General features: G+C 38.3%; 1 protein-coding gene across 1 annotated transcript in view; it reads right to left on the minus strand.

The window, feature by feature from the left end:
• The window catches only part of RSPO2 (R-spondin 2), a 97,502-nt gene that overhangs the window by 46,036 nt on the left and 31,506 nt on the right, over nt 1-19,960 (minus strand). Inside the window, exon 2 of the mRNA XM_085221572.1 lies at nt 966-1,154. Coding sequence (XP_085077698.1) covers nt 966-1,154 — 189 coding nt within the window. The remainder of the gene's footprint in view (nt 1-965; nt 1,155-19,960) is intronic.

The following is a 19,960-nucleotide window of genomic DNA, read 5'->3' on the forward strand; positions in this document are numbered from 1 at the left end:
TGCGATCTGAAGGACAGCACCCACTTCCTCACAACACAGTGCATCCCTGTGACATGTTGCAGGACCCACGGGAGAGTGCCCTACATTTAATGAATGTCTGATTAGTTCAGGAAGCAAAGAAAAGCTGTTTCTCACTTCAGGTTCTTCAGTTTGGTGACCTAATTCTGGTCAGACTATGACACACGAAAAAACTATGAATTAGGGGTGGTAGCAATGATTAATAATCCATATGGGTAATCGTCCACATATGAGCATATGGAAAAATCGATACAAATAGGCACAAGTGCCAGATAGCAGTGAAATAACGTGCAGATATACCAGAGCACTCATAGGCCTTAACAGCCGTACTGCTAGGCACCAACACGCAAACAAGGAATCTTGTTGCACATTAGCAGGTTGTAAATTTCCAAATAAAATGCAGCACTAACAGTGAAAGGTTGTTTGTTTGTTCTTAATAGTACATCTGTTTTATTAAAACAGCAACACTTACATATTAAAACATGTATGTTGCGATGTGTCTGGTCACCTGAAAATCGTGTCGGAACAAAAAGCTTGATGAGAAGCCCACCCGTATCCCAGTGCATATACTGGGCTTTTATCTACATGAAGCATTGTTAAATATATGCTTAATCTTTTCTTATTTTCATATAAAGAGAATTATTTTTTTAAAAAATAGCTGCTTAAATCATAACTCTTTCCTAACCTTCATCTTAATTAAAATTAAAGAAGCAATAACAACAGCTAGGCTAACACAACAACTATTTAATTTGCTGAACATAACAGATCTTGGTGTGAGCTTGGACATTAGCAAATAAGTTTTTATGAAGATCATGACGGCTATAAAAATATTATGTTCCACCACATATCACCCTAAAAACAGAGTGTAAATTATGGCTTCCCAATAAAAACTGTATGTGAGCTTTCAAAAACATCAACAGAACAAACAAAAAACCCACACCACTCACTTGAACATCTGTTCATATCTGGCGTTCGGAGTCCATAATACCCTGATGGGCAGGAATGCAGGCATTCACCATACTGTCTCATTCCTTCTCTTCGTAGGAAGAAGAATAACTTATGCTGGCATCTGATGCATCCATTATCCTTTGAACAAGACAAACAGCCTTTGCAAATTGGATTTGATCCATAGCTAGCTACAAAATAAGAAGAAGAAAAATTACACTTTAAGATCATTTGGAAATTATTTAGGCTGGAGGTCCTCTTTTCTGTAAAATGTTCTCTACCGCATGATTACAAGTAGTTTTGAAAAGGAGGTTCTGCAAGTGTACTCATTGTCAAGCTTCTGCACTGGGAAGTGGATAAAAAGAAATATAATCTCTTTATTTTTAACTAGCATGTACAGCAATTTAATGAACTTGATACATTTTAAATAAAGGTATAAACAGAGATCAAGATACATAAAATTCATAAACTAAACTTGTATGCTCAATTCTAATTTGAAGCTGAGCATTTAAGTACAAAACAGCAGCAAAATATAACAATATTGGCACCATAATCTATGCATCTGGAATGGTACTTCCATTGAAATTCATTATCAACACAGATGCAACTTCTGACTTGTGAACACAGCAGTATTAAGTGTAGCAAACTACAGAATGGGTACAACACCTGCTATGTACACATCATCTCTACTGTAGCACCTTCCTGCAGTCACTTCTAGATCTTTGTAATAAAAATAAAGACCATTATCTCCAAAAAGAAAGAGAATCTGTAAGTTTATTTTCTATGAGGTTCTACCCAAAATGAGTTGAATACAACATGCACAGGCATCTCAGAAGAAAGGCATTTGCATCTAATCAACATTTTAGGTCACAAGCTCTTATGTTTCCAACTAAATATACTCTCTTTTTTATGACTTGAGTGATAGTACAACAAACCCTGGCTGCATCCTTCTATGCCCTTATGAGTCTTTACTGTTCTGCCTTCCTCCAGAGTCAGGGAACAGTCCCTGCCCTACACACAGTCAGCTCCTTCTTAGGCGCTGAGTCAGCACAGCAGGTTAGCAGAGGTCTGAAGGCTCAAGTTGTTCCTGAAACCAGAATAACATAATAATAGATCTTTCTTAGATACTTAATTGGTCACAGGACTTCACAGAAGTCTGCCTGTTTACATCTAGTTTACTAGAAACAAAAGAGAAATATTATACATGAAAAGGGAAACGTCTTCGAGATGTCAAGAGCATTTGAATAGGGGTCATTCTGACAGCAGCTGGTCCAAGGAGCAAAGACCATGTTTAATTGCTGTGTTTTAAAGTATTCCAGTGTATCTATGCCCTAACATAGTACTCCAATAATTTTATCTTATGTGGATGTATAAAAGCTGTTGTTTAATGGCTGACTTCACCAGCTGAGCTGGGAAAAGAAGAAAGGAAAAAGCCCACCACCCTCTGGAACCAGTAGCTGATAAGCTTTACTCTCACCTTCGCACATCTGCACACCACATTCTTGTTCTGTGGCTGCTCCATCCCCCCCAACACTCTTCTCCCAGCTCAGTATGGCAGTGTTCAGCTCCTATCCTGTGCAAAACACTCTGGGTGTGTGGTGGGCGGCACGAGGAGCCAAGTGAGTGTTGGGAAGCTGCTTAGACATTGGGACACGTTGTGAAGGCTGGAGTTCTCTGAGACCAGGCTCATGTACTATTCTCATCTCTTGATTCTCATCAAGAGATGAGAATAGTATCCTTTCTGGTATACATACTACTAAATTCTCACACACATGCACCCATGGCAAAGGCACATACTACAAGACCAACTGCCTTAAATCCCTGAACCTGTGCACACATCCTGTTGCATCCACTCTCTCCGAGACAACTTCATCTTGCAAATACCCTCATTCTTTGAAGATGTACAAGAAGGAAACAGGAATGAGCTAGGCATGAGTGCATCCCTCCCCTCTCTGTCACAGGGACTGCCTTTCTGTAACCACATCAAACACAGAACTGTGTATTCCCAAGCAATTGTTGCTTTAACACATGGTGAGACCCCTGAGTCCCCTTTTAGTTTCCTTGAATCTCACCCTCAGCAAATCTGTACCTCAAACTCATTCAAGGTTCCTCACAGAATCCTGCGCTTTAAGAAAAAGAATTAAATAGAATAAAACAAAAGTAAAGTTACAAGATGCTTTCAGTTATTCACCACCACTCAGAGACCCTTCTGGGGTTTGAAATAGTAGGGGTCAGGATCTCATATCCAGCATGATGTTTGTACTTCAAATCAAGGATATTTTTTCCTCTCTGTCCCTCTGGAGCAGCTGCACGATACTGGTATCAAACAAGGCAACTTCAGCGTCGTCCTTCTACTTTTGCAACTTTTGCTCCAGCCCTGTGCTCTCTTCTGTAATGAACTAACTCCTTCCATAACATAACCCATGCATGCCTCCAGCAACAGTTTGCACAGGAGAATCCTCCAGGTAGGCAGCAGGAAGACTGCCCTGCTTTGTCCCACAGCCCTCACACCTTTTTCCGGCAGCCTTGAGCAGGACCCACCCTTTATACTAGAAGTATGACTCTCATGAGCAGTGCCTCGTACAGCCACACCACCCAAAATCTAACAGATTTTTCATAAAAAAACACTACCCAGTCACACAGTACAATCTTCACATTATTTCAGAGACTGTCAGAGAGAAGCTTATGTATGATTGTGACTTAGTGCAACTACCCAAGGTGAAGAAGGAACACAAGGCCATTTGCACAACAGGAGGGATAAAGCTAAAGGCTGCAATTCTCAATAGTTTGGCTTGAGGACCACGGATAACATTAGAGCAGATACGTAGGATCCATGTAGGTCATAATTGCTACCCTCTTTGAACTTTCTCAAATTTTGTCATCTTGGCTACAGAACTCAACTCCACTGTTCAGCTTTCCTTTATCTATGACTGTCCGTGCGTTACTTTTCCTTTTCCCTGTTTCTGTTAAGATGGGTTTTTTTGTCAACCCTTTGATCGACAAGGCAAATTAAATTATGCTGACTTCTCTGGACTTCAGCCATAGCTCTGTACCAACAGACTCTCATATGACAGGAGCTAACAGCATAAAATGGTCCTCAGTTACCTTGTGTTAGCCTTACTTAGGAGATGAAGGGTAAATCCTTCATAGCTTCAGATAACACAGAATATATGAAAGAGTGATTATGTAAGCAGTGTACATTTATCCCAAAATTTTAAGTTGCGTATAAGTTCCCCAAACTATCACATATCAACTGGCCTTTTTATCTCATGAACAACCTAAACAAATTTGCAATTTCTCCACTGTGTTTTTTCTTTTCAGAACACTGTTGTGAGGTGCAGCGTTAAAACCTGTAAACTGCTCTGAAATCCTCATAAGAGAGGTGTTACAGATGGAGTGCATGTATTTCTACTTAAATGGCTGATTATTAGACACATTGATTTTGGATAATAGGGAGATCATGATGGTCATACAATGATGAGTTTCCCTCTCACTCTCCTATTTACTACGTTACAATAAAAACCTGAAAATGCATCAGATATTTTTCTCTCTTTCTTCACCATAGTAGGCAAAAAAGTCAATAAAAGGTTAGACAGCGGTAAGGGAAAAGAATAAATGGACAGAAAATTATTTGTATGCTATAGTCCAGAGTAAACTTTATGAGAGAATCTGAAAATTTCTGACTGTGCTGCTTCAGGCAACTGAACAGCTTGCAAGTATTTTGTATACAGTAAGTTATTGTGAAGTGTATGTCACAGAACTGCCTTTCTTCTACATTGTCATCAGTCGTTCTTAGCAGAGCTTCACAGGAAGCAGACAAACAACTTCTGCAATCTTTCTTTCAGTTCATCTTGTCCCTAAGCAGGAAAAATCACAATATGCTCTGCTGCTAAATTACTTGGATACTGAGCACATACTCCAACAAATCAAGTATTCCAGCACTGTTTCCAGTATCACATAAGCATGCCATCTTGAAGATATCAACTTAACTTTAGCTCTTTGCCCTATACACACAGGCTATAATCAAGTTCTACAAATCCCTCACCCCTTGGAAAGCCTTCTCTTTCCATCTCATCTCTTAACACAACAAATATATCTTATGGTATACAGCTTTCTTAATCCTCAGATAACTGAAAGAGGAAGTAAATGTAACTATCTATGCTCAGCAGTATATGTTTACTTTACTTTACTTATATGTTACTATATGTTTCCTTTTGAATTTCTTCATAACAACATACTTTTCCCCTTCTGTATTAGACTGCAAGAAAAAAATAACAAGCTTACAAAACATGGTCAGCTACATTCCAAGTTACCAGTTGCGTCACATACAATGTAAAACATCACACTACTCTCTCAGTTCTCACATCCCTAATTCAACTCTGCCTGGAACACCCTCCTTGACTCTGTGTGCCAAGCAGGCAGGTTTTCTCTATCCAAATCCCTCATGAAAACTCACTCCTTCCACAAGGCCCACAAATGTTAACCAGTGTCAGAATGCTGCTGTCATCACATCATAAAACCAAAAATGCACACATGCTCTAAGTTAGCACCATCCTCTGGGTCTCAAAGCACATGATTGCCCTGGCTGTCTGTTAACATTGTAAGCTCCTTGCAGCAGGAGCAACGTTTTGTACAGCCACACAGATATGTAGCCAGGTGTGAACACTGCACATAAACACAAGCACATACAGGCAGTGTCCTTCTTATTCCTTCAGCTTGCTGCTTCTACAGCTACATTCTAGGGCATCTCTGTGTTTAAACAAAAAACATTTACAGACTTGGTTCCCTATGTTGTTGGGTTTTTTTTATTATTATTATTTTAAATCTGGGATAAAATACGCCAAGTTAGAAAAGGTTACTTGAGAACACAGACTAATACCCAAACACTGAATGAAATACTTCTGAAATGTAGGGGTGTTCAAAGTTTCATGGTTTGGATCCATATCAAGTAAAATCAAATGTCAGCTAATTACTTTAACTCTTGTCTGGATCAAAAGTATTAAAACCACTTCAGCAATATGGCTTAAAGTGAACTGTTATGACTATTTGAAATCACAAGAGAACGAATGGTGCAAAATGAGTCTAGTCTGTTCCCCACAATAAGACAAGTTGTTTTGTGAGCAAAAGAACTAGCAGCATTTAATTTCCTATCGATTTTAATGTCTTGCAGCCCATACCACAATAACTGCTACCAATTTGTTTCTTTCTTGTACACTTACTTGCAAGTAGTTACAAGTCTCTTCAGCATCTTGTGTTCACTTCACCCCAAGAACATGATATTTTTATACAGCTGTAAAAATGGATAAACGGGTGCAAAATGAATTGCAAATAGAAGAAGCGGTAGAAAATAACATCACGTTAACATAATTTCTTTCAAGGGTCAGAACACCATGCTCATTACGATACTAACATTGCTCACTGCCTGTTCATTATGTTATTGGACTTTCAAGTTCTCTGAATTCAGAAGCTGTGATTATTGGTACATTGGTCAGCTTAATGACCGTGATTGCAGCTACACAAACTCTGGTAATTGGATTCTAGCTCAGATCTAGCAAGAATGTCTCCGAGACACTTATCACTGAAAGCAAAACATGAGGTGCACAGATGGAACTTGGAGGAGAGAATCAACTAAAAGACTGCTGCAAGCTGCACTTATTGCAGAAAGAGTAGATTTCATAACCTGAAATTCAATTAATGCTATAAAAGTTATTCCATACGTCTCTCTTCAGTTCAAGAAAATAAACTAAACTCCTGCGTGGCATATGAGTTCAGGGTACCTAAGAATTGAACCAATATCCTATAGCATACCAATGTACCAACTCTATAAATCTGCAAAGTCATAATAGTTGAAAATCATCTAATGGGCTATGAAAAGGAGCTGGCCAAGAAAAAGGCATATTTTTCACTCGAGCTATGTAAACACAAGTTTTGGATGAAAAACAAAACAAAAAATGACTAGCTAGACTCTAGCTATTGTCTTAATTTAAAAGAATTAAGATATTCGAGGTCAAGGGGCATTTTTGTGATCAATTACTCCAATGCCCTGTACAAAGAAGCCAGAAAACTTGTGCTTTACTAAAACATATCATTTAAGAAACCATTCAGTCTTGATTTTAAAATTGTCAGTGGAAAGGAAACCACCACAACCTTTGTTAAGATATCGCAGGGGCTAATCATTCTCACTGTTGAAAACCTGCAATGGAATTCTGAACTTCAAATAGCAACCACTGGACCTTTTTATATCTTTGTCTGCCAGATTGTTAACAGTTTTTCAATGTTTTTTTCCCCAATGCAGACACTCTGATCAGGTCAACTCTTAGCCTTCTCATGGATAAGATAAACAGAGCAAGATTCCAGAATGTCTCACCGCAAGGCAAAGTATCCAGTCCTTTGATCAATCCCTTACCATTTTATCAACAGACTTAGGGACACCAGAAAAGAACACAGCAATGGAAAAGTGATTGTACCAGTGCCAAATACAGAAGTGATACAGCTTCTCTACTATTCCTAGATACTACTCACTTGAAACATTTATGTATTATGTAAGGGTTTTTTTTGTTGTTGTTTTTAGGTTTTTTTGTGTGTGGGTTTTTTTGTTGTTGTTGTTTTTGTTGGTTTGTTTTGTGTTTTTTTTTTTTTTTTTTGCCACAAAGACACTGCTTCCCAAGTACCACAGTGCTCTGCATAGGAAGAAGCCATTTTGTTCCCCAATGCATTCTGCAGTTATTCTGGAGATCACCCAGTGATCATTCTCAAGATACTGACCCTTAAACACCTGGAATAATTTTCTTCCAAGCTACCTACCACACAGAAAACTCCCACATTCCCTAAAGTGACAATCGTCCTCTGAAGATAAACGAATCATGGGGTGACATTTCATTTCAATGATTTTGGCGTAAATCTCACTAAATTAATGCTATATAGAATCATAGAATGGTTTGAGTCACAATGGACCTTAAAGATCATCTTATTCCAACTCTCCTGCTGTTATAGGCAGATACCTCCCACTACACCCAGAGCCCATTCCAATCTGGCACTTGAACAATTCCAGGGATGGGATATCCACAGTTTCTCTGTCTCAGCCAGGCAACTTTGGTCAGCCATAGCCTGCACCTGCACTGGGCCCATCTAAAACTCCTACAGACATAACAGGGAACTGTAAATCAATTTTTACATCCTCCTAATCTTGCTTTTCAAATTCGTATTTTAATTTAAAAATTCACATTCCTAAGCTAAAACATCCACTTTCATCTTTCTCTTTTTCACTTGTATCTCTTCTATCTTCCAGTACTTGAAGGGAGCATATAAACAGGAGGGGGAACAACTGTTTACATGGGTTGATAGCAGACAGGACGAGGGAGAATGGTTTTAAAGTAAGACAGGCAAGATTTAGATTGGATATTAGGAGGAAGTTTTTCACTCAGATGGTTGTGATTGCACTGCAGCAGTTTGCCCAGAGAGGTTGTGGATACCCCACTCCTGGAGGCATTTAAGGCCAGGCAGAACGTAGTTCTGGGCAGCCTGGTCTGGTGGTTGGCGACCCTGCACATAGCAGGGGAATTGAAACTAGATGATAATTGTGGTCCTTTTCAACCCAGGCTCTTCTATGATTATATGATGATTCTATCTCATCTATGCACAAGGTCCAGGAGCTCCTTCTAAGACTCATATGTAGGAAGAGGGTGGTGGGACTGTTTATTTTGAATGCTAAGTTGACTTGCCTTCCACTGAAAATAAACTGCATTTGGAAGCAAAAACATAGTCTCAAACATAGACAGTTTTACTTCTAAAACAGAAGAAATAGTTTTATTTCTTCCAGTAACTTACTATACCTTGGACCAAATTTTTGTTTTAATTGTTAAAGCAGATATCACAAAGATAAACCAATAAACACTTATTTGCCATGCTGATGAGGAGGTCACATCAGCGGGAGATCACAAGGTGTAATTCCACCTGTCAAGTCTTGAAAAACCACTCACTCGCCAGTCTTTCTATTTAAAGTTCCCATGCCATAGTCATCTAGAAATGCACAGGCTGCCACAGCCTATTTCTTAATTACAAAATTGTCCAGGAATGCATTTTCCCCATCTATATATTCTGTGCTGTTATCTGACACTACTTTCAAACTTCATCCAGCATACTGTTTCTGCAAACCAACATCTGGTACACAAATTCTATTGGAACACAGTCACAGGCATTTAAATAAATTCATTTTTGGCCAAGCCTTTTAATATCTAGAATATTTCAACTAGTTGCTGTGAATAGGATTCATCTCTAGCACGCAGGTGAATAAACAGAGATTTAAGTTTTTCCTCTTTGATGGTGTGTTTACTTTGTCTTCTATTGTAAGTTATAACTTTTCCAAGCACTGAAAGCTGCAGGGATCCAACGTAGAGGCACTCCAACAAAAACACAGCTCCAAATCCAGATCCACCCAAACCACTGAAGACAAAACATTATTGGAAGCATTAAATCTAAAGAGGTGAAGATTCAGAACGCTCAGCTTAACACAGAAAGTACAGTGACATATAAGACTTTATGTAGATGCATGACGTTTCATTTTCCCGTTTCATAGTTTTACTGACCAATTCCTAAAAAGGTAGGAAAGACTGAGGAACAAAGGGGGAAAAACAGAGAGAATGAGCTCAAGCATTTCTTTTCCTGGAAGATCAAATTCAATCAATTTTTATGAGACAGATATCAAATTTGGACTCTGAAGCTGGATATGTCATATAGCAATTCCAGTAGAAATTAAAAGATGTGAAGATATAACGACTATTTTCACTGCTAGATTAGGCATCTTAAACTAATGACCACATGCTCAAGTATTGTTTACTATCACATTTTTATTGTGCAACAGGAACTGGCACGTAAAGGAAATGCCAAACAAATAAATATTGACTGTGGATTGTAAATTTGTAATAGTGAAGAACATGCCCTACTTCTCCAGTTTATATAGCAATGAACACAATGGTGAGTGCTTTATAAACACCGAATTTCTGAAATGTTTGACAGAATGCAAATGTAGCCTGTCTATTTATTTATGAATATTATTAAACTGAAAAGTACAGAAACTCATACCCACTAAGGATGAAGAAATCTAAGTTTTAGATAGCTGTGAGTAGTCTGGAAGTTTTAATGGCCTCAGCCATAACCTGTGTAGGAACCTTTAAAATTCATGCAAGGTTATATTCACAATCTTGTATGTTTTACAGAAGGAATGCTGTATAGCTCCTTGTGAGGGCAAAAAACAGTTTCCTACAAAAGCTTCTGTAGGATTTTATTCAATCAGAACTGCAAATTGTCCAAGCCTGACAGAGGCAACCTTCCACGGTCTCCTTAAGCCTGACTTATCCTGTGGTCCTACAACCTGCGTGCCTGAAGTCACAGTTTTGACATCTTGCTTGAGGGAGGAGATAACCTGAGCTATGACCTGCATAGTTCTGAGAGAGGAGGAATGGGCAGCAGAGCACATGGAGACATGGAAGGTTTTCTGGGTGTCCACATGTATTCTATTTTACAGGAGATTCCACAGACAGCCAACAAGTATCAAGGAAGGAAACAAAAGCAAAGCAGTTTGGAAATGCACTGTAATAAGAGAACCTAAAAGGTATCTTCACAGCTGGAAGTAACCTTCTCTATATAAAGCGAACCATCTTAAGAGAAAAAAATACAAAAGTTCACAGAAGGAAAAGGCCTATATTTAGTAATATGATTCAGCTCCAACCAGATGAAGTTCAGAAAAGCACAAGACACCTACCACTGGCCAAAACACCTGAAGACTTCCCTCATAGATCTCTCTCTTTTGAAAAAGGCAGAAACGACATTGCAGAAGGACAGGTAGCAACTCACTACCTACTGTAGAGGATCTCCTGCAATGATGAGCCACCTGCCCTGTGGTGGTTTTGGTCACCAGAGCACAAGCTTCATTATCAACATACCAAACACGACAACTTGAATGCAGATATGGATTTTGTACTACCAAGACTAAGGAGAAAGAGCTGTATGTTCAAATGCCAAAAATTACCTTTTAATGTCACACACACAGAAGCAACTCCAAGGCCTATAAAACTCTCACTCCCAGAAGCAGAGTTGGTACTGGTGGTCCTTCAGCCCTCTGAAGAGAATAAATAAACTTTTCCTTAGTCATTAGCTATCAAAAAGAAAAACTGTACCCCAGAAAATTTTGGCATTGGAAAAATCTGATATGAGATGCTTGATTAAGAATTAAAAATAATAATAATTTAGAGCATCTTTAGTAAAGTTTAGGGAATTTTTTTAGTTGCTTGGTTTCTAAAGAACACTGTTTCAGAGGACTTGCTTTGGAGCAATTCAAAATTAGATTATATATAAATTAAGAACAGGTAACTGCTGATGAAAAATTAGTGCATATCTGTGAGTTTTGGTCTGGCTATGTTTCCACTGCCCAAGTAATACATAGTATAAGCCACAAATGTGGCTTGTGTAAACTTTCCAAGGGCCAGATTCGTAAAGTTTGAATTACATATTGACATAATTGTCAGAAAACAAAAATTAGGTGTCAGGAAGAGTTAAAATTGGGAATTGTTTGAGGATATTCTACTGGATGAATAATAAGCTATAGTTCTACATGTACTCTCTCCCCTCTAAAAAATATATAAACAAACAAATATGTGGAAGTAGCATTAAAGCACAGCCTCAAAGAATGGAAAAATAAGACAAACAGCAAATAAAATTTGAGATACCTGAAAAAACACTCAAAAGGTTAAAAAAAATAATGGTAAGAAGAAAAACCTCAACCCCACCCCTTTATGTCCTCAAAATCCCCAAACTTGACAGTGAATAGAGACAAGAATAATAAACCATATTTATAGCACTTAAAATAACAGACAGAAAGAAAACAAAAAGACCCTAACATTTACACCTCATGTTTGGAATCAAGCAGGATGTATCCACCCAATGTGATAACACAGCTCTAATCCAAAGTTTACCATCTCTACTAAACAAAGTTATGCAAGAGCATTTGCCAAAGAGAAGAAATAATCAACTATCGCTGCTATTCAATTATTATTTTTTGTTTATTTATTTTTACTAAGTGTTGGAAAACAGGAAAGCCCAACTTAGCGCAGCTTAGAAGGCAACTATGCACCAAACAAATAATTCACCCACCATCAATTTCAGGAGAAAAAAAAAAAAAAAAAAAAAAGAGCTTTTAAGAAAGTGCTGCAACATCATAAAAAGAGACTGAGAATATATCTATCTATATATACTGTACACATATGTATACAAGTATGGTTTGGGATCAAACTAGTACTTCCTTTGAATATGGAAGGAAAGAAAACCGTTGGCAAGGTTTTATATAACTGCATTTCTTCAAGTCATCTTACTTAGTATGACACAGCATTTTGATTTTAAATCCCAGCTTACAAACACATTTCGAAGTGTATACTGACATTAGAGACAAATCAATGCTAATCATAATGAATATGCAAAATCTTTTCTAGCATTGTCTTCAGGTGACAAAAGCTCATGGGTTAACACATCACCAGAAGGACCCATCCTTGGTACAGACTCAATTCAAGACTAAATACAATCCAACAAATGCAGTTGAGTAAATCTGAGCTATTCAGGTGAAGAAAAAGAGTACAGGAAAGAGTACATCTTGCTGATGATGACTGGAAAATGTAGGTAGGCTCAAAATAAAACTGAATGCAACCACCTTGCAAAATGGAACACGTTACTTGTAGGATGGAGGCAAGGCGAGAATGGAATGCAAAAAGGCTTGGACTGGCTTGGAGACCTTGTCTTAACAGGGCTGAAGAGGCTTCAGAAGATACATGCTTTCATGCATTTTCATGCATGCATTTTCATTCTGCGATAAAGTATGAAGTCCTTGACCCGAGAGATGTCAAGCAAACACTTCAGAATATGAGAACTGTGTGTTTGTCAGTTTGGGTCAGCAGCATGCTTATATACTTTATATACTTTATAGTATACTTATAGTTTATACTGAGCTTTGTTCCACAACTCAGAGCAGTCTTGGAGCTATATTTTGCTCAAATTAACCTGAACTGAAACGCATGCTCCAAGTGTACAACTAACACACTTCAACAAGCAGCATCACTCGGTCCACAGGACCAGATCAGAGACAGCCCAACGTAAAACCCTGAAATCTGTGAAAGTGTGGGCACCCAGAACTAATTATTCAGTTCTACAAGTGCACCCCACTGGGCTTCATTTCTTGCGATCTGTTGTAGCTATAGTCAGTGAGTGGATTTCCTTATCTCATGAAGGACACAAATGTCTGGACTGCCTTTGATAGATTCACATTTGTTAGAGCAGTAGTTATAAATCATACATGGTCTCATATTTCAGGGCTCAATGAGTAATCTGTAAAGATTACTCACATGCAGGCAGTCATAGTTCCCTAGAACAAGGGAAAATTATTATTCTGCCTCTGAGTAATCAGACTGACCATGACTAGGGGAAACAGCATGCTAGATCAACACTTGTGTCTGGTTTGTGTATGTCCCCCATACTCAGAATCAAGCTAGTTATCAGATTACACTCAGAAAGGAATTTTCTTCCATCAAATCAACAGAGACATGCAACATGTGGTGTGGTTTACTTGCTAGGACTGTCTGGACAATTCTCCTTCAGTTAAGGTATCAGACCTTAAGTGCTTTGTGGCTCCTCAGTTATTGCTGCAGTTTGTATCACAGTTTGGTCCCTTGAGAAATGAAATGTTTTCTTCCAAGTTCCAGTCTTTACGTATCTTTATCTGATATCTTTATGTAGTCTAAAAAGGTATTTATCATCATTCGTTTTTATTTTAAAGGCTGTATGTCTGAGAGGAAGAATGAACTACTTAAGGAAGCCGTCAGCTTAGGATAAAACACCTAGGTTCAAGTTGTAATTCAATCACAGTTGTTTTCATAGCTTGGCTCTATCCCAGCCAAAACCAGTACAGCAAGCAAATTTGAACTCTGAATTCAAAGAACACTGAATTTTGTTGCCTCATTCTTAAAATTGATTTTAAATCCATTAAAAAAAAGGAAGGGGGAGAGGAAGCTTGGGATGAAAAAGTTCTTAATTCCTTGAATATTTCATAGATGAAAAAAAGATTTCTCTTAAGTTCTCGCCTCACTTAGTTCTCAAAACAGTTCATCCTAGAGACCACTGGTAAGTGCTGTGTTAGTCACTGAAAAATCTACTGAAAAAAATAATAATCAGACTAGTATTTTCAAATGAGGTGCCTGTAACCTTGCAGCCAAATTGATACTTTGATATTCAAACATGTTTCTATGTGTGACATTGCTGTACATTCCAAATAAGTCCAGAGGAGCCAGGACCACTTCAGGACTGCTCTCCATGTACTGTTTTCTAAGTGATAAATACTTGTTCATTGGTTTCCAGTGGGGGAGGACTTTGAAGTACAGCCTTAGTGCAACTACTGTCTTTAAGTCAGCCAGCTATTTCATACAGTGATTACAACTCTTATTATTACATTTTTGACTTGAAGTAATTACGCAGAACATATTTTCCCACTGGAAACAGATGAAATGAAGTTTTTGTGAAGACAAGCAGGAGCTCTTTCAGAATATGACTATTACGAAAGCCCCTGGAGAGCCAGAAAAGCAGCTTCTGAATAAAGTAAAATACTGCCACTTAACAAGAGCATCCTAAAAATTAGCAGTAATAAATAGGATCTCATAGATAGAACTTGTCCAAAGTCCTGTATATATATTACAAGGACCAAAAAAAAAAAAAAAAAAAGCTCCAAGACATTCACACATTCACACAACTATCTGTAAAAAGAAGCATTGGTGTGGGTAGGTCTGAGCTCTAATACAATAAGTGAAAATAAGCTTAAAAGATCCCCTTACACACCTGTGATGTGTTCTCTTTGCAGTGGTATTTCAAAGGAAGAACGAAAAAATTTTACATGCATCTCATTTTGCGTCTCAGACATACTACAAAGTTTAGGGAATATTCTTTAACACAAAGCTGCAGCTGAGAAATAGAAGCACATTTTGAACTGTACCAACTGAGACAATTTTTTTTTAAATCAATGACATTTGATTTTGCCTCCAAGAAATGTCATTATACACACTGCTATTTAAATTGATATTTAAATACTTAATTTCTTCATCTGAAATCCTGTTACTTGAGCAATCCCTATCGTTTGGTTTGGGGATGTTTTTGTTTCCTTGGTGGGGTGGTTTTGTTTTCCTTGGCTTCTTTTTCTTTTCTTTTTTTTTTTTAAATGTGAGAGTGGGATTTTTTGTATGTTTTTTTTCCTGACATTGTAAAATATACAAGAGAACAGGCTATCTAACTTTAAGTAACATAGTTTCAACAAAAATTGAATAGATGATGCAATTAGGATATTCTTCAAGTGCTGCTCTCTTCCAAAACATGGGCTGCAAAAACAACATTGTGGTGTTCCACACTTGTGCCTCAAGTGCTTTTCTCAGGTTCCAAGCTGCACATATTGAGTGTGTACATGCACACATATACACATGCATACTTATTCCCTGCCAAAGCCAGTCCTAAAAAAAAACCAACTAATTAAATCATAACATGGAAGGTTTTCTGTCTCCCTCAGAGTTTTTGGAGTCACAATACTTTGTTAAATCAGTTGAAAACCATGGCTTTCATGATTAAAAGAAGAAGTAAATAAAGGCAGAATTTACATTGCCAATGCCAATTTATTTCATTATTCTTAAAAGATACATGCTGGAATCTGAAGCATTTTTTAATGCAAATACTGACTTTACAAAGCCAACAAGGCAAGCAAGCATTTTGTTAAAATTCTGAAGCAAGAATGATGGGGAATACATGCCAGGTAGTCCTACACTGAAGGTTTCATTTCATATAAAATGTTTTTATTCTTAAGATAGCTTTATCTTATCTTATCATCTGGGACGAGGGGCCCAGCTGATTAAGCTCAAGGACACAACATCACCTCCACAAAGGGAGAGGAGCACCAAGTACTGCAGGCAGAACAATAGCCCAAGCTGTGAGCTCCTAGCTCAGTCCTGCTGTCTCCACACTGCCCACCACAGTGAGTTAGGGTGGTAAATTTGGGATTGCATCAACCCCTTTGAGGAGGCCTGCCTCCAGCTACTCCCTGTTTCCATTTGAACAGAAGCATCAGCCCTGAACTCAGGACATGCATGCATACAAGGCAGTATTAAATCTGTGGCTGTTTTCCTTTTAGAAACTTGTATTACATCTGCCTGAACAGAAATAAATAAATAAATCCAAATAAGTGCCCGACCAAGATAAAAGATAAAGCAGATGACAGAACCATCATGAAATATTTGAGAGATAATCACATGGATTATCAGACTTATGTATTTCATTGCAGCCAGAGGAAAAGACTGGATCCTGGAAACAGCTTCCCCTCTCTGCAAACTTTCTGTAGGAACTGCTAGATGACTCAGCGCACTCTAGGCAGACTGGATTTTGGCAAAAAGATATAAAATATCTTTTGGATGGAATGGGAGCGGAGGGGAAAGGTGATATATATGTATAATGGCACCTTCATATGCCTATTCTCTCCTCCTAGACTCCTCATATATCACCATTCCCAATGGAGCTATTAAACTCAGTGTATACTCCGTACAGCTACTATAACCATTTGATTTTATAACCTCCCACTCCAGGCTTTCATTAACCCCACACTCACTTGATGCCAACTCTTCCTTCCTGGAGCACCAGGGCTATGTGTGGAATCCAGCTGGCGAGTCAGAGAGACATCGTAAACTGGAAGAGTGTGCTGGAGCTACTTAATGTTGTGGTGAACCAGAGGAAAAGGACCAATTGCACAGAAGATTTAGGAAATAGATATAAGGTGTTAAAATATCCATTGAGAGCATAATTTATGGAACAATATCCGGAGCACAATAAAATGTAACAACAGAGACATCTATCCAAACCAAAATCATCCACCTAGATCTGGCTCTGCACAGACTGACCTATGATAGCTGCCCCATGCACCTATCATTGTACATTTCCTGTCTTCTAGGAGTCCAGCACAGTGAGACAGCAGTAGCTTTCCCCACCTTACTGACCTTCTTCTAATTTAAAAGCTGCTACACACTTTCATGTTCTTTAATAGGATTAATTACATGTGAAAATCACATTTTCCACGCTGTCCTCTATGGCCCTTGCTGAACAGCTGTCTCCTCCATCTCCAAAGATGGAAATAAAAACATGATTGTGCCACAGACCTGCAAGCAAACACTGTGCAATGCCCAGCTCTGCTTGGTGTGAGCACAATGAAACATGTTCATTATAATTTAGCTTTTAAATACTACATTGTTCATATCTGGAAAAATAAACAAGGACACAATACACTGCATTTCCCCTCTGAGTTATAGAGTTATAGCAACTGATTTATCTGCACTCTGTTCTAACAGGGACCAAACATTTTCTGATGAAGCTGACAAGATGAACTCACTCACATGCAGAATGATCTGGTTACACAAACTCACACAAGGAACTGGTCAGAGACAGAGTCAAGAACTCTGCTCACCAAAAGTAAAGTAAAAGCACCACAAATGCTTGACTCTTTGAAGCATAACCGGTCAATTCAATAACATCATGAAAAATAAGGAGTTGATTACACAAATTCTATAGAGTAGGAGTGAATTTTTACTTTACTTTAACAACACTAGTTCTATGATTACTTTCTATGGTTTTTTTTCAGGTTTGTTTATTTATTTTTAATTATTCTGTTCTCTAACTGTATAACTCTTGTCTGCGTACACCTAATAATCCAAATCTCCATGTCAGAAAATGGACCTCATTTCCAGGGACGTATGGAAAATCCAACTTCTCTTCACAGAAGTCTGTTCTGCAGTTTCAGAAACCAGTCTTCACTCTAGTGCAGAATAACATAGAAATAAAGATCTCAAAGAAAAGCCAAATTCATGCACTGCCCACCTGAGAAAAGAATGACTTTTGCCTCCGGAGCAAATGACAGACACAGAGACCTGACATCCCCAGTTCTTCCCAATAGAGAGCTTCCCTTTCAATAGAGTTCTGTGAGCTAAAGAGAAGCGCCCAGCATCCGGAGCCATGGGCCACCAGTCATATGGCCCAGCCTACCTAGGAAGCTGCTGGGGCGGCCCAAGTCCTGCCAGCCCTGGAGAACTGAGGTCAAGTGAGAGCACCAGGAACTGCAGCCTCCAAGGCATCTTTCCTGGAGAAGAAATGCTGACCCAGGGAAGCTCACAAGATCAAGGTGGCATTATCTAAATACTGATTTCTGCAGTGATTCCGATACAGTCCAGACTTAGCTGTATGTAACAACCATCTGATTGGCAACACCTATACGGACCCACATTTATTTTGCAGCTGACAATCTCCCTCCTGTCTTACCCAGTAGTAGCAAGTCCCTGACTCACACAGGCTGCAAGAGAGAGCATGCAAATCCCTACCTCCATGTTTAAACTCATAACGTTAATCCTAAATGGAATATGTATTGCAGTCTTTTACAGCCAGCTTACTTTTTAAACATATCCAAACTTCACTTTGTTCTATATCTCTTCTGTTTGCAGCAGATAACATAAGGTATAAAAATAGAAGATCCTATTCAGACAGAAAAAGCTATAGTTATTTCCAGATAAATCATCTTGAAACTAAAGTAATGCACTGGGAAACACAAATTAAGAAGTTACTTGGGATATGCTTTACTGCTTAGTGACTGGAGAACACATTTATCAATACACAGAAGTTTAGTGGGAAAAATAATTACCATCTCTTTTTAAAAGCTGTCTGAACTCCCTGTTTCCTTAGGGAAACAGTCTTGCCAGCCTTAATTATAGTTTCCTCAAACTGTAACATTCATAGGTCTTAAATCCTTTACTTCGTTTTATTACCAGTAATTAGAGAGTGCATGGTTTCTTTCCAAAAAAATGGAAATGTTTTAAAATATTAAGAACTTTGTCAAGAAAATTAAATACTTTGATAGCTAAATGATCACTTCACTCTCTCCTCTCTGCTCCTCCCACTCCATTTTGCCAAATTAACTTTGGAACATAATATATATCATGCTTGGATTTCTCCCAGACTTGAAATCATTATTTATCATTTACGATGCCTTTTCAGAACACATTTAGCAACTGAATCCCAGCCAGATCCCTTTTTACCAGAGTTTGAGTAAGCAGGCTTCAGAAACCAGAACAACAGCTTGAACAAAGAGTCAAAGTGCGAAGTCTGAAGCACACGTTTTCTTTCATTCTTAAATGTATTGTGCAAAATGAAGTGCACTTTCAGTATATAGTAAGCAATAAAATGTATGACCAAATATGCAGATAGTATTTTGAGCACTGCAGTCTAGTAAACAACATACAGGATAAAAAGTGTTGTCAAGCAGTGGACTGGGCACACATGCAACAAAGTAGAGATGTTCTGTTATGTTAGTCAGCTAACATGCTTTGCACCCAATAACTGTTAAATGAATATGAACAAACAGCACACAGCAAAGCAATGCTGTAAAACCGGGTGTAGGATCTGCAATATTATATCACTTATAAAACAATCTTAGAGCTAGAAGCTGTGCTATAGAATTGCTACCTCAGGAAGCTGCGGTTAGCTGTTTGGAACGCTTCATTCGTTTGCTATTTTTAGGAAAGCAGACATCTAAATAAATTTTTTTGTAGGCACACGAGTAACAGTTTATCATGTTCAAAAACACAAGAGAAAAGGAATACAGAACAATACTTGTTTATTGGTGGGGGCAGGGGGGTGTTGTTTTGGAGCATGTGGTGATTAGGAGAGAAAGAATGGCCTGTCATAACTCTTTCAAAGTTATGCTTTGTTTACCTTCTCTTAGAATGGTTGCAAAACCATTGGAAGGCTCAGAAGGAGTCTCCGATAAATAGATGGCAGTTTCAAATGTTGTTCCTTTTCAAGAAGGGATTTCTTCACCATAAATAGCTGGCTGGGGAGCAAGAAGTGCCTTGCTTGGTAATGAGTGCATTTCTGGGTTCATCCAGATAACTGT

The sequence above is a fragment of the Meleagris gallopavo genome, chromosome 3 (assembly GCF_905368555.1).
Source record: "Meleagris gallopavo chromosome 3, MGAL_WU_HG_1.1, whole genome shotgun sequence".
Lineage (NCBI taxonomy): Eukaryota > Metazoa > Chordata > Aves > Galliformes > Phasianidae > Meleagris > Meleagris gallopavo.